Here is a 12134-nt window from a genome sequence, read left to right as displayed (position 1 = left end):
TGTATTAGTAAATGATAAGGTTTTAATGACTAATACTGATTTATAGATCCATTATTTTGTCTTCAGAGGGAAACCTGCTTTAATGATGCTTACTGAGATGCCCCCAGAATTGTATTTTGATGCTTAAAAATTTTAGCCATGACATGTAGACAATTCCCTATTTAATCCCGTTTTACTTACAGCAATGTTAGTAAAGAGTTTAGAAGAGAAAACTGACCAAAGCTTTCCTGGTGAAAGCAGCAAAACCATGTTCTTAAAGTTTTTACAGTGCATGTAGCACTGTAATCGCCATCCGGAAAGACTGACACTAGAAGTACGGTCGGAATCTTTATCTTGTTACGGCTCTTTCCTGATTGCAGATGTTGCATTATTTATGGTACGTAATGCCACACATAAATCTCCAATTCCTGCAATACTTAAGCAAATAGGGCTGAATTCAAGTTGGCATGGTAATAAGCAAAGGTGACGCTTTCAGCAGTAATTTAGCTCTCATTATTTATCCCCGTGGTTCCAGCAACGTGCTTGGCACGTAACTAACGGGTAAACCCTACGGTTGTGCTGCTGAGATTTCGGAGTCAGCTTAGCTGGTGAGGAGGGGTACGATGAGGCTGTGCACTCAACGGGCAACCATTGCCACCTGGTTAGCTCCAGTTTAGCTTTTCCTTTCTGAAGAGGGATGAAGAGAAAGGTGGAGTGATAACTATTTAGGAATATTTTGGAAATAGGAGGAAAAAAAAAGGGATTTTCAAAGCAATTTCCAAAGGAGGTATCTAATACCTGTTTGAAGAGCAGTGTGTGCAGTTGGTACCTCTCTGGGCCCCGCTCTGAGTTGTGAGCAGAGCTCAGAGCTAAGTGATCTGCAGCTCAGCGCCGTGGGCTGTGCATCCCCCAGAGCCAGGACGTCCGATGGGGGCATGCTGCTGGCTGGGCCTGCCGCCTGGGCTTCAGAGCTGCCCAAGTGGTAGCAAGGTGTGATTGAAAAATTCCTTTCTGAGGATAAAAGAGTTGCAAAACCTACTCAACTTGTGCTTTCAAATGTGGCGTCTTTGCTTTTTTGTATATACCAGTGTATAAGGAAAACGGGAAATAACGTAAAGGTTGATGGCTGTGAGGGGAGATTGCTGTTGATGGAAGTTTTATCAAATTTAACCCTGCTCTGTGTGTTGCAACATGTATTTGGGGGATAGACTTTGGGGGGAAGCATTTCTAATTAGACCCGTGAAGGAAAAGAGCTGTATTCAAATAAATCTGTCCTAAGTTCCCGGGTGGTTTTCTTCTCTCTGCAGGGTCTTTTATCCAGCCTTGTCAAACTGACTAGTTTAACGCTGGCCAGGAACTGCTTCCAGTCCTATCCTGTGGGTGGCCCGTCCCAGTTCTCCACAATCTACTCTCTCAATATGGAGCACAACCGCATCAATAAAATCCCCTTTGGAATTTTCTCTAGAGCTAAAGTATTAAGTAAGCTGAACATGAAGGTGAGGCACAGAAACATGCTGCTGTTTGTAAAATCAATGAGGAGCACTGTTCCCTATTCCCTGAATTCTGGCAAGCCTAACGATATAAGGAATGAATTTATCATGCTCAAGTGGGCACTGCTGCTGTTAGACATTGAAACCATTCTGGATTGGTTTAAAAATGTACTGTCAAAATGTTATTGAATTGTCTGTATTTTTGGTAGTTAATCTTTTGTCACATTTGCTGGAGTCTGAACAGTAACAAAGTGGGCTGCAAAGTTTTCTAATCATCAAATAAGATGTGAGCATGTATTGCAACTTATGTAAAACAAAATTATGTAATGTTTTTAAGATGTTTTCTTTTAAAACCTAAGTTTGGAGGATGTTTGCAGTAGTTTCAGAACATGCAGGAAAAAGGACCTTTAAATCTGTGCTATGAACACGTAGAGAACAGAGAGTGAAGAGAACCAGGGAATAGAGATGAAATTTTTCAATAAATGGGTTTAAGTTCTTGAAACAAATTATTTAAAAAAAAAAAAGTTTCAGCAGAAATTAAGCTCAGCAACTATCTTAGAAATATGTTGGCACACATGCATTCTCAGTTTTCATTATTACTGTTTTTTGTAGCACGTATCCATCTAACTTTGCATGTTTACCAGGACTTTGACTTTTTTTTTTTTTTTAATCTATGGTGTCTGATGTAAATCATAGGAGCATTTTGAGTGGTAGGATGTTTAGATTAATTTCAGATTATTTTACTCTGGGCCATTAAGGTATATTTCTATTGTTTTTTTTCTTATTTTTTCTTATTTTTTCTTCCCCACCTCTCCTAAACCACGTGTATCTGTTGATTTCAGACTGAGCTATGGAGCACTGCTGGCTGTTCCCTGTGTCCCAGCTCGCACAGCCACGTAGTCAGAGCCTTGAGTAATGTCTTTGCTTTCGTTGTTTTGTAACTACCTCACCTTTTTTTTTTTTTTTTGTTAAATGGTTGGAAGAGGTGGTGGAGTTTTATTATTATTATTTTTTTAATCAAACTCTATATATTTTTAGTATTTCAGCATTGCTGATAGCAACTTTGCAAGTTATGGTGAATTCTCCGTCCTTTTTTTCTCTCCATTGTATTCAGCAATGAAAGGGAAAAATGTTTTAACTACTGGGACGTGCGATATTGGGAAATACATACTTCTGATTTTAACACTTCGTGTTAGTAACATAGAATCAACTGTAGATTGTAACTATAGGTTGGGACTGCTTATTATGTTTGTTTATGTTGAGGAATTAAAAAAAAAAAGGGGGAGGGAGTTGTCACCTTTTTATTCTTCTGATTTAATTATCTACTATTTTGTTGTGAAGTATTTTATAAGCCATAATGTTTGTTTAATCTCTCAGATGCCTTGTTGACATCTTGCAAATGCAGACCCTAAATGTTTGATATGTTAAATCACAGGACAATCAGCTGACCTCTCTCCCGCTGGACTTTGGAACTTGGACTAGTATGGTAGAACTGAACTTAGCGACTAACCAGCTCACAAAAATCCCTGAGGATGTGTCTGGGCTTGTTTCTCTTGAGGTGAGAAGAGTATAAATGAAGGGCTACTTCAATCCCTGCAAATAAGCATTTTCTACTCCAGGTATAGGTAATGTTATTTGGGGTCAAATAAGGCCAAACGAATGCGTGTAGGTATGGCATTTAAACAGATTTATTTGATCTCTTTATGGTTGTCGTGAACTTCTTCAGACTGTAGATGAATGTGCACAAAGGGTTATTGCATACGTATTTTTAATTATATAGAAAGAAAAGTTTTCAACAGGAAAGTTATTGCTGGAAATTAAATGGCTCTGAACTCAGTTTTAATTCTTGGAGGCATCAGCATGGGAACAGAGGGGATCAGAAAAACACAATGAAATGGTCTTTAGTCAGAAGCATCTTGAACATAGCCCTGTGAACCTTGTAAGCAGCCAGGTGGGAATTCTCCTCAGCCCTGAAGGGGTAAGAGCTCTGTAGACGGAAATCATGAACTACACCTGTCTTGTCCTCTATACCTGTTTCTCAAGGTACCATCAGCAGAGATGGTCAAACTTAATTGTCTTGGAGGGACATAAGAATAGAGGTGCTTGTTGGGGCAGCTCTGACATGTTATTAGGGGACTTCACAACCTCTGTGAGCCAATGGGAAAAGTCTCTTAAAGTGCAACAGCAAACAGTATATTTGAAATTGCAAGTTTTCAGTGTGGCTGCTGCTCTGAATAATTAATCATTTGTTTAGTCTGAGGCAAAGTTGATACAGCAGAGCTATAGCACTTTAGCAGCCCAGTTTTCTTTAAGTTAAGGCTTGGGCTGATTGGACTGGGAAGTTGGTAATCTCTGACAGCTGGATTTGTGGGTGGTCTGCTAGCTGCCGAAGCTAGGGAGCTGCGCAGTCCACAAAACCATTAGTGCTATCTTTCTCTGTAATTAAAGAATCAAATACAAAGAGCTATTTGGGCAGTGTTTACACAAAAGTGAAGGTTCCCACAGCAGTGCTAAGTCAGCTGCCGTGTGTGTAGGTAATATTTTCTGTTCCTGCCTTTGTTTCTGGATATGCGATTAGAGCGTTATTATTCTTACCGTTGTGTATCTTAACACATAAAGGAAGGCCACTGTAATATTGCTTGTTCCAATGCTAAATTTTTGGCTTTTATTCATTTTGATTTTCACTTTTGATTTTGTCCTTGTTTTTGATTCTGTTTCTGCCTTCAGTGTTTCCAGGCTCCACGAAGCTAGTGAGAGTGAGATTGTTGAACCTTGGCATTTGAAACTGTCCAGCCTAGCAGGGATAAGCCTCTGCACTGGGTGCTCTTCCACACTTTTGTTTTTGCCTGCCGTGTTAAATAACTAGATAATGGCATTGTTTAATCAGTGATTACCTTACTGCTCACTGTGTTATCGTGAGGCTTGATTGTTTCTAAGGACTGTTAGGCTTGTCTGAAGCAAAATGGTTGACTAGTATAACTTGTGGCTCAATGAATAACTTTGTCAGTTGACATCGCAAATGAGGATACATTTGCTGAACGTAGGATATTTATAATTCAGTTTAGAAAGAAGGAGAAACATGAGAAGATAATACTCTAGTAGGGGTGAGTGTGTGGTAGGAGACCATTTTAGAAAGCCAATAGATATCTACACAGTGTTCTGCTTAGGTGCTCTGATCTGTACGTTCACTTGCTGCTACTCCTACTCAAAAGGACACGGGGAGAAAAGAAAGTACTCAGCTTTTCAAGGCGGACCTTGTAAACACAGCAAATAATGTAAAATATGAGTTTGAGGATAGCTATGAGGAAGGATTACAAAATGATAGGGAAGCCCATGAAAAAATAGTTTTTCTTTCTTTGCAGAAATAAATGTTCTCTGGTTTTGGTTTACATTTATTGTTATTCTGTAAAATAATATTTGAAATAATTCTGCCATTGATCTGTGGATTTGTACCATTTACAGACTTTTTTTAAAGTAATCACTGATTTGGGTGTTTTAGTTTTTTCAGTTTGCTACCATAATTTTGTCTGAATCTTGGACTTCATTACTTGAATCCTGTCTTACTATCTTATAACATAGCCTGTCTTGTTGTTTGCTTATTGCATTGCTGAAATTCTTTTTTTTTTGAAGGTTCTTATATTGTCAAACAATCTCCTAAAAAAACTTCCCCATGGAATTGGAAATCTACGGAAACTCCGAGAGTTGGATCTAGAGGAAAACAAACTGGAATCCTTGCCAAATGAAATAGCTTACCTCAAGGATCTGCAGGTGAAACAATAATTGGCAGAGATAAACATCTTATATCCTTTATTTATACCATACTGTTTTAATTACAGCTAGTTTGGTGAGGGAAACTATTCTGGATGGATATAGAACCAAAAGTTAAGAATCTTTCACAACTTCCTCCCCAATCTGTCCCCACTAGTTCTTCCCCAGATTCATCAGCTGATTTTGAACAAACAAATTTTAAAGAGTTTTACTGTGGTGCGCCGTGAGTACGATACTACAACGGGAATAGCTTCTGTGGTTTCAGTCATGTTCATGAAAGCTTTTATGTTTAGGATGGAAAGTGCGTGTTTTAATATTAAGTACTGTTATATTTTTGTTATGTTAAGTGATGCCTAGTAGAGTTCTGAAATGTTGAGATGTAGAAATTTTTTGTTCAAATGCTGGAGATAGAAACCACCATGTTATCAGCCATGTATCTTGTTTTTTGCTGTTATTTTAAGGCACAAGTTAACTTTTAAAAATGTGTTTTTTCCTTAGAAATTGGTTCTGACTAATAATCAGTTGACCACCCTTCCAAGAGGTATTGGTCACCTTACCAATCTAACGCACCTTGGGCTTGGAGAGAATCTTCTCACACACCTTCCTGAGGAAATTGGTAAGACCTATTTTTTTGATAGTTTTATGCGGTGTGGCTGAGCAAAAGTAGTTACTGACACAGAAGATAGGCATCTACTGTGCTCACAAGTAGAGCTACAAAATTCATGCGAAACTTCCAGTATACACAACCTGATGTGAAAGATGTGCCACTGAAAAAGCACTATAAGTGTATGATACTTATCTCACCTCAGCAAGCTGTAGTGAAATGAATGGTCTAGCTTTTTTGAGTTGTTCTGCAGACAGCTGCCAAATGCACGCTAACTTGAAATGGTGAGATGCCATTTATCCTCAAATTCTTCCACAAGCTGCATGCTATTGATCACCTCATAAAACTATTCTTTTTCTTGGAAAGAGGTCAGTGTTAGAAAATACACAAGTCCTATTCTAATTCCATGGTGTAGGTAAAAGCCTTGTGCCTTGTGTAAGGTATAGACAGCTGAAGCAAATGTTTCTGGTGATAGTTCCTCTGCACACACTTCCGTTTGTAATGCATCATGCTGTATTTCACCTTGAGGAGATAAGAAAATTAAGCAGGGAGATCTACAGAAAGTAGGGGAGAAATAGAATTATTCTTTCTGTTTACTTGAGACATCCTGCCCTGGCTGCTACTCTTTCTCTCAAGGGGAATGAAATATTTTGTTAGATTATAGAAGAAGTGTATGGTATGAAAGATGGGAAGGTGGGGCGTGTTGTAAGGACTTGTATGTTTCGAGTGTATTTCAAAAGTATATATTCCTGTGGCACATTACAGTTACCGCTTCAGGTCTGTAATAAATAGGTTGTGTAAAAGGTAGGGTATAGATATTTTATTAGAGATAATAGATACCATGAGCATGAGTAGTTTCTAGGCCCTTCTAATTTGAGTTATTCAATGTTGACTGCAATTTCAAAGCGCTAAGCTGAACAGTGAAGGTGAAATCTCTGTCAGTTGTTTTATTCTGTGTATTCTCAGTTGCTCTCTGAGGGAGATGTTGTAATCAGTATTTTCATGGGAAAACTAATGTAGGTGTGGCTCCGGTTTAGATAATGGTGAAAAAAAAAACTTGCAGTTTAGAAGTTTAGATGAGAAACTGACTCTAGATTTTATATTGCGAAGAGTCTCCAAGTGGACTAAGAGCTCCTGTCTAAAAGTTAAAAACTGCATGAACCAAACCATACCTCTTTGTATTATTTTATTTTAACCAGGTACACTGGAGAATCTGGAAGAACTGTATTTGAATGACAACCCCAATCTGCACAGCCTTCCCTTTGAGCTGGCTCTTTGCAGCAAACTGTCAATAATGAGTATTGAGAACTGCCCGCTCAGCCACCTTCCACCTCAGATTGTTGCAGGAGGACCCTCCTTCATCATTCAGTTCCTAAAAATGCAGGGACCATACCGTGCCATGGTCTGATGCTAATCGGATTGTCCAATACACTGTACAAAATACAAACTGCATTAATGTTGTAATTGTCTGCATATGTATATATAATATAATATAATATATGTGGTTTATATTATATTATATATATATAAATATATAAATAATATAAAAAGGCGAATTTAAGACTGCATTATGTGTTTCTGCTAATAGAGGAATCATAGCCATTTAGATTTTTTTTATTCTGTAAAAATGCTTGTCTAAGTTTTCTTTGCTGAATTTGATGGATGGATGTCTGAGTAATCTGGAAATGCCATTTCATTTAAAGCAATTGCCAATGAACTCAAATTTAAGGGACAAAAATAGTTTTGCTTAGATTTACTTTCAGTTAAGAGAAACATGTAACCTTTATATAATGAACTTTTCTGTTTTACTCCCTCTTTTTTTTGTGTCAAAGCCTGAAAGGGTCATGTGTCCTGAGGTTGGGATTTTCTTTTAACTTATTTTGAGATTTGAAGCAAATGGTGTTTTTATATTGTTTACAGTCAGAGTAAATCACTGGATTTTGTTTTATTTTGATTTGCTCTGTTTTAATCAATCATATCTAGAATTTATATGCCTCTGCTGATGAATTTTTATCAACTGGTTTGTATACTAAAGACATATTCTCATCAGAACAACTGGCAGGTGAAAAGGATGCAGTCAAAACAAAAAGAAAAGGAAGAAAAAAAAAAAGCTTGAATTCTAAGTCTTGCTTCCCTGAGTTATCAGTTGCAGGCATAACATATCTGAACTGAGCCTTTTGCGGTTGGTCTTTTCTAGCACAAGTAAACCTTTTGAGATTGGTAAAATCATTGAGTATCCTCAGTGAAGAGCGGTTTTCATGTTGTGAAGTAACGATTCCGTGAGGTCTAACAGAACAGTTAAGTGGCAAGGAAATAATATATATGTACATTTTTATTACAATGTTGAGTCATAAACTACAACGGGCAATTTTAAGGATTCCTTCTAGTCCTTGTACAATAAATGAATGTGTCTTACTTTTAAACACTGCAATATATGTAAGTTTTAAGGTTGGTTAACAATGTACTATGGTTTTATATCTTGACTTGCCTTGTACCTCCTTCCATTATGGAACTTCTGTGTCCAAGCACAATATCTTCACACTGTGCTGTTTTGCTGCTGAACTAAATGCACTTTTCCCCACAGCTGGGGCACTTGCTTCAAAATATTCAGTTCAGTATCTTGATTATTCTTTTTTAACTTCATCCTATCTGTTTCAGTATTAAACTGATCTATTAAAAAAGAGGCACCTTTTTCATTTGTGCATAGACGTTGATAGCTCAAGAGAAACACTGTAAGTAGTGGACATTCAGTTTTATCACGACTTTCTTGGTTGCTCAAAAGGCAGAAGATGCTTCAGGGAAATATACACTATTGCTGCACTTGCAGGGCCGGTTGTCCTTTTCCAGGAGGGCAGGAGCTTGAGGCGGTTGCATTCCACGTTTACTGAAGAGCTGTCCAGTCTATAATCATTGGAGTTGCTGCTGGGGTAGCGTGGCTTAGAGGACTGTATCTTTTGAACAAAATAAAATCAGCCGATGCCATGAGAAATCTATTTCACATGCAGAAACTTGGGGAATGTTATTTCTGGCTTTCAGGCATGCTTACTTATGTATATTGCCTTGATCTATTTTTTTTTTTTTTTTTGGCATTGCATTCTGTTTTGTCTTACATCTTTTCATTAACAAGGAGTAAGTTTTAAATGGAAGGCAGGTGGAGATATAAAACCTTAGAGGGCTTAAACATGCTGTAAAACTATTGTAGATGTCACTGGATTTTACTAAGTAATTTTTTTTCTTTCTCACACGTTCTCTCTCTGCCCCCTCCCCCCCCCCCCCTTTTTTTTTTACATCTACTGTAGCTTTTCAGTTTAGACTTAAGTTTATAAAAGGCTGTTTTCTTACAGTTCTGCCTGAAGTTAATCTTTCTCAGCATTAAGGTGTTAAAATATGAAGATGCTGAAGTGCATATTTTCAAGACTGTAATCTAATTATTGAATATACTGCTAAACCCGTATTTGTGCCCTCAGGTCACTAGGGGAAACTGGTTTGGGTAATATGGTTCCTTAAAACTAAAGTGGCGACCCCTTGTGTTTTAAAGCATCTTGGTCTCATTCCCTGTCTGCTTCTCAATCCCATTTTTAGAAGAGCTGACGGGATTTAATTTGTTTAGTTTGTAAATATGTTGATTATTCACCTTGTTAAGGTACACGGTTAATGACTGTATGATTGGAGCTGACCCTCTCTCACATAAGTTCTTGTGGAGAAGTTGGCTACCAAAATAGCGCTCGTTACACTCGCTTAAAAACAAAGTATTCTTTTCATTACACTTATAGGAATAAATAAAGCTATGTTTTAATTCATGACTATATTAAAAACAGGATATTTTTTCAAACTATCTTTGTACTAGTATGGTTGTTGCAGTGCCAGATAATCCTGAACCCTGTTTTAGAAGTTTAATTTTATACATTCTGAGGTGAGTGCTTATTTTTTCAGTGTCTCAAGAGAGATTTGAATAAAAGCAGTGTGAGAGAAGTTCTGGTACAAGAGAAATTAAGTCAGAAAAAAATGAAGTTCTTAAAAGTAGCCTAAAGTTTAGGTATTAAATGTGTGGCATGGCTTGGGAGTATGTGCATATAGATCTCTATATGCACATACGGGGATTTATATCCAGACCTATTCACAGATCCATATAAATCCAGCTGTTTTGACCATTCAAAACGGTCTTATATCCTGACATAAGACTTCTGCATTTGTCAGGATGCTGGACTGTTAACTGGTGCAGTTTCTAAATTGTATTTAATGCCTGATGACATTCAGTTGGACACATGCTGGTTTATAAACATTTAAGTATTTTGTTGGGCCTGATCAATTAAAGTATGAATGGAAATAACTTCCTCCTGACAAGTGTATGTATACATACATACATACATGTATATGTGTATCTATATGTGTATGAAAGCGTAGACAAGGTGGTGAAATGAACTCTTTAGGGCTCCTTTCAAATAAGGATGGGAAACAGGCAATTCCCAGATACTCACAATAAATATTCTAAATCTTCCTTGCCCTACTGTTATCTTCAAAATAATTTACAAGGGTTATTGAGAAGTGTGACAATCTTTACTCGGGGTGAAAATCATGACCTTTATTGCTTGCCCATGGACAAAATGTCAATTTTGTATGTCTGCCTATGTACATAAAAAAAAAAAAGTGCATATACATATGGTCTATAAAGACACTGTCCTGAATCACGCCTTGACTTCACAGAAGCTGAGTTATTGTACTATAGACTATACGGTATTATGGAACTTTGATGAGGTCTAAAGCAGATTAGGGATTTGTTAAATAACGAAAAGAAGCTTTAAATGCTATCGTGGTTCATTTTGGTCACATCTTGCATTTAAATTTGCTAAATAGAAAGTTGGTAATTATTCTCTGCAAAAAGACTTCCTTTAGTATAACTAATATAAAACTATTAAAGTTATGTTTCTGGCTATCCCATATTTAATTTCCTAAACAAATTTGTCTAGTAAAAATGCAGTGGAAGTGCTGCATGTAAAGGTGGGGTCACAAAGTTGTGTGATTGGCACTTTGTAGTTTGTCAGATGTTATTGGACACTTCTAAATTCATGCCCACTTTTTAGAAAGAGATTCGTGCTGTAGAATATTTGCTTCAGTGCCTCTTCTGGATTTTAGGTTTTCTCTGCGATTTTGTCCATCTTTTGCTGGTGTTGTGTGAGTGCATGTTCAGACTTCTTGAAGGTCGTGTTTGTACATGATTTAGTAAAGTAGTACTCAGACTGGCTGGCTGGTTAGCACTTAAACCCATTGTGTCACCTGAAATTCAAAGATCTCCAATCTTGGGAGTTGGAAAAGTACTTTTTATTTAAAAATTAGAAAACTTTATCAGAGCTTTTTTTTTTTTTAATTTAAATTTCTGAATCAGTGCAAACTCATGGCTGGGGCGTCTTCGTATCTGGATACAACAAAGAATTTTCATATAGTCAGTATCACACCTCAGTTGTATCAAATTAGCACGCCAGAATAGCTTCTAATTAGATCTGCAGTTGGCAGTAATTTGCCCAACACGAACTTCAAGGCACAGTAAGGACAATTACAAACAAACGATAGTATCTGCAAGCGGTTTTTGTTTTTATGCTGGCAAAGATCAGAAATTATGTTTATTATTCTGATGTTTAGGTCTTAACCAGGACTGCGCAGGACTTTTGCTGTGGAAAAATACCAGACCACACTAATTTTGTGGTTACAAGCTAAACAAGAGTGTAAACAGTCTACAAAAATGTACTTTTAATCTGAATTATTGTAATGTTGATTGTTATGTCTATATAAAAGATTGCCTTGCTTTTTTATAAGAGTCATTCTGTATCAATGCATTCGTTATAAATAGTATATTTGTAAATGAGCTGCCACTGAGTCTTTTGAAAGTTTTCTAGTATTTATAGTCTAACACGAGCTGGATGTAAGTCATACTTTTGCAGTACCCCAAATTATCAAGAACTGCCTTCTTGTTATATACTTGTCACTCTTGAAAAGATGTTTTTTTCAAGTAAAATACAGTTTTTTCATGTATAGCAATTACAGGAAACTTCAGAGTTGCTTGACAGTAACTACTGTACTCAAAAGAGACGTGTAAATTGCACACCTTTATAAAGCAAATGTTGGTAAAATATTTTGCTTTCATTTTCTTGTAGTACAGTGAGGCATAAAGTAAAACAACAACAAAAAACTTTGAAAGGGAGAATGCCTTAGATTTTAGTGCAAAGTGCATTTCAGCAACTACAAGAAACTTGAAGTAGGTACAGAATTGTGCAGCCTGCAAGAAAGTCATCTGCATT

At 37.0% G+C, this 12134-nt stretch overlaps 1 protein-coding gene across 4 annotated transcripts in view; it reads left to right on the top strand.

Moving 5' to 3' along the window:
• The window catches only part of SHOC2 (SHOC2 leucine rich repeat scaffold protein), a 66962-nt gene extending 55261 nt beyond the window's left edge, over positions 1 to 11701 (top strand). For all 4 annotated transcript variants that reach the window (XM_048060591.2, XM_067000667.1, XM_067000668.1 and 1 more), the window contains exons 5-9: positions 1287 to 1475; positions 2905 to 3027; positions 5100 to 5237; positions 5736 to 5853; positions 7041 to 11701. In XM_048060591.2, coding sequence (XP_047916548.1) covers positions 1287 to 1475; positions 2905 to 3027; positions 5100 to 5237; positions 5736 to 5853; positions 7041 to 7249 — 777 coding nt within the window. In that variant the 3' untranslated portion in view covers positions 7250 to 11701. The remainder of the gene's footprint in view (positions 1 to 1286; positions 1476 to 2904; positions 3028 to 5099; positions 5238 to 5735; positions 5854 to 7040) is intronic.
• The last annotated feature ends 433 nt before the right edge of the window (positions 11702 to 12134 follow it).

This window comes from Anser cygnoides, chromosome 7, assembly GCF_040182565.1.
Source record: "Anser cygnoides isolate HZ-2024a breed goose chromosome 7, Taihu_goose_T2T_genome, whole genome shotgun sequence".
Taxonomy (NCBI): Eukaryota; Metazoa; Chordata; class Aves; order Anseriformes; family Anatidae; genus Anser; species Anser cygnoides.
This window is presented reverse-complemented; position numbering and strand designations above follow the sequence as displayed.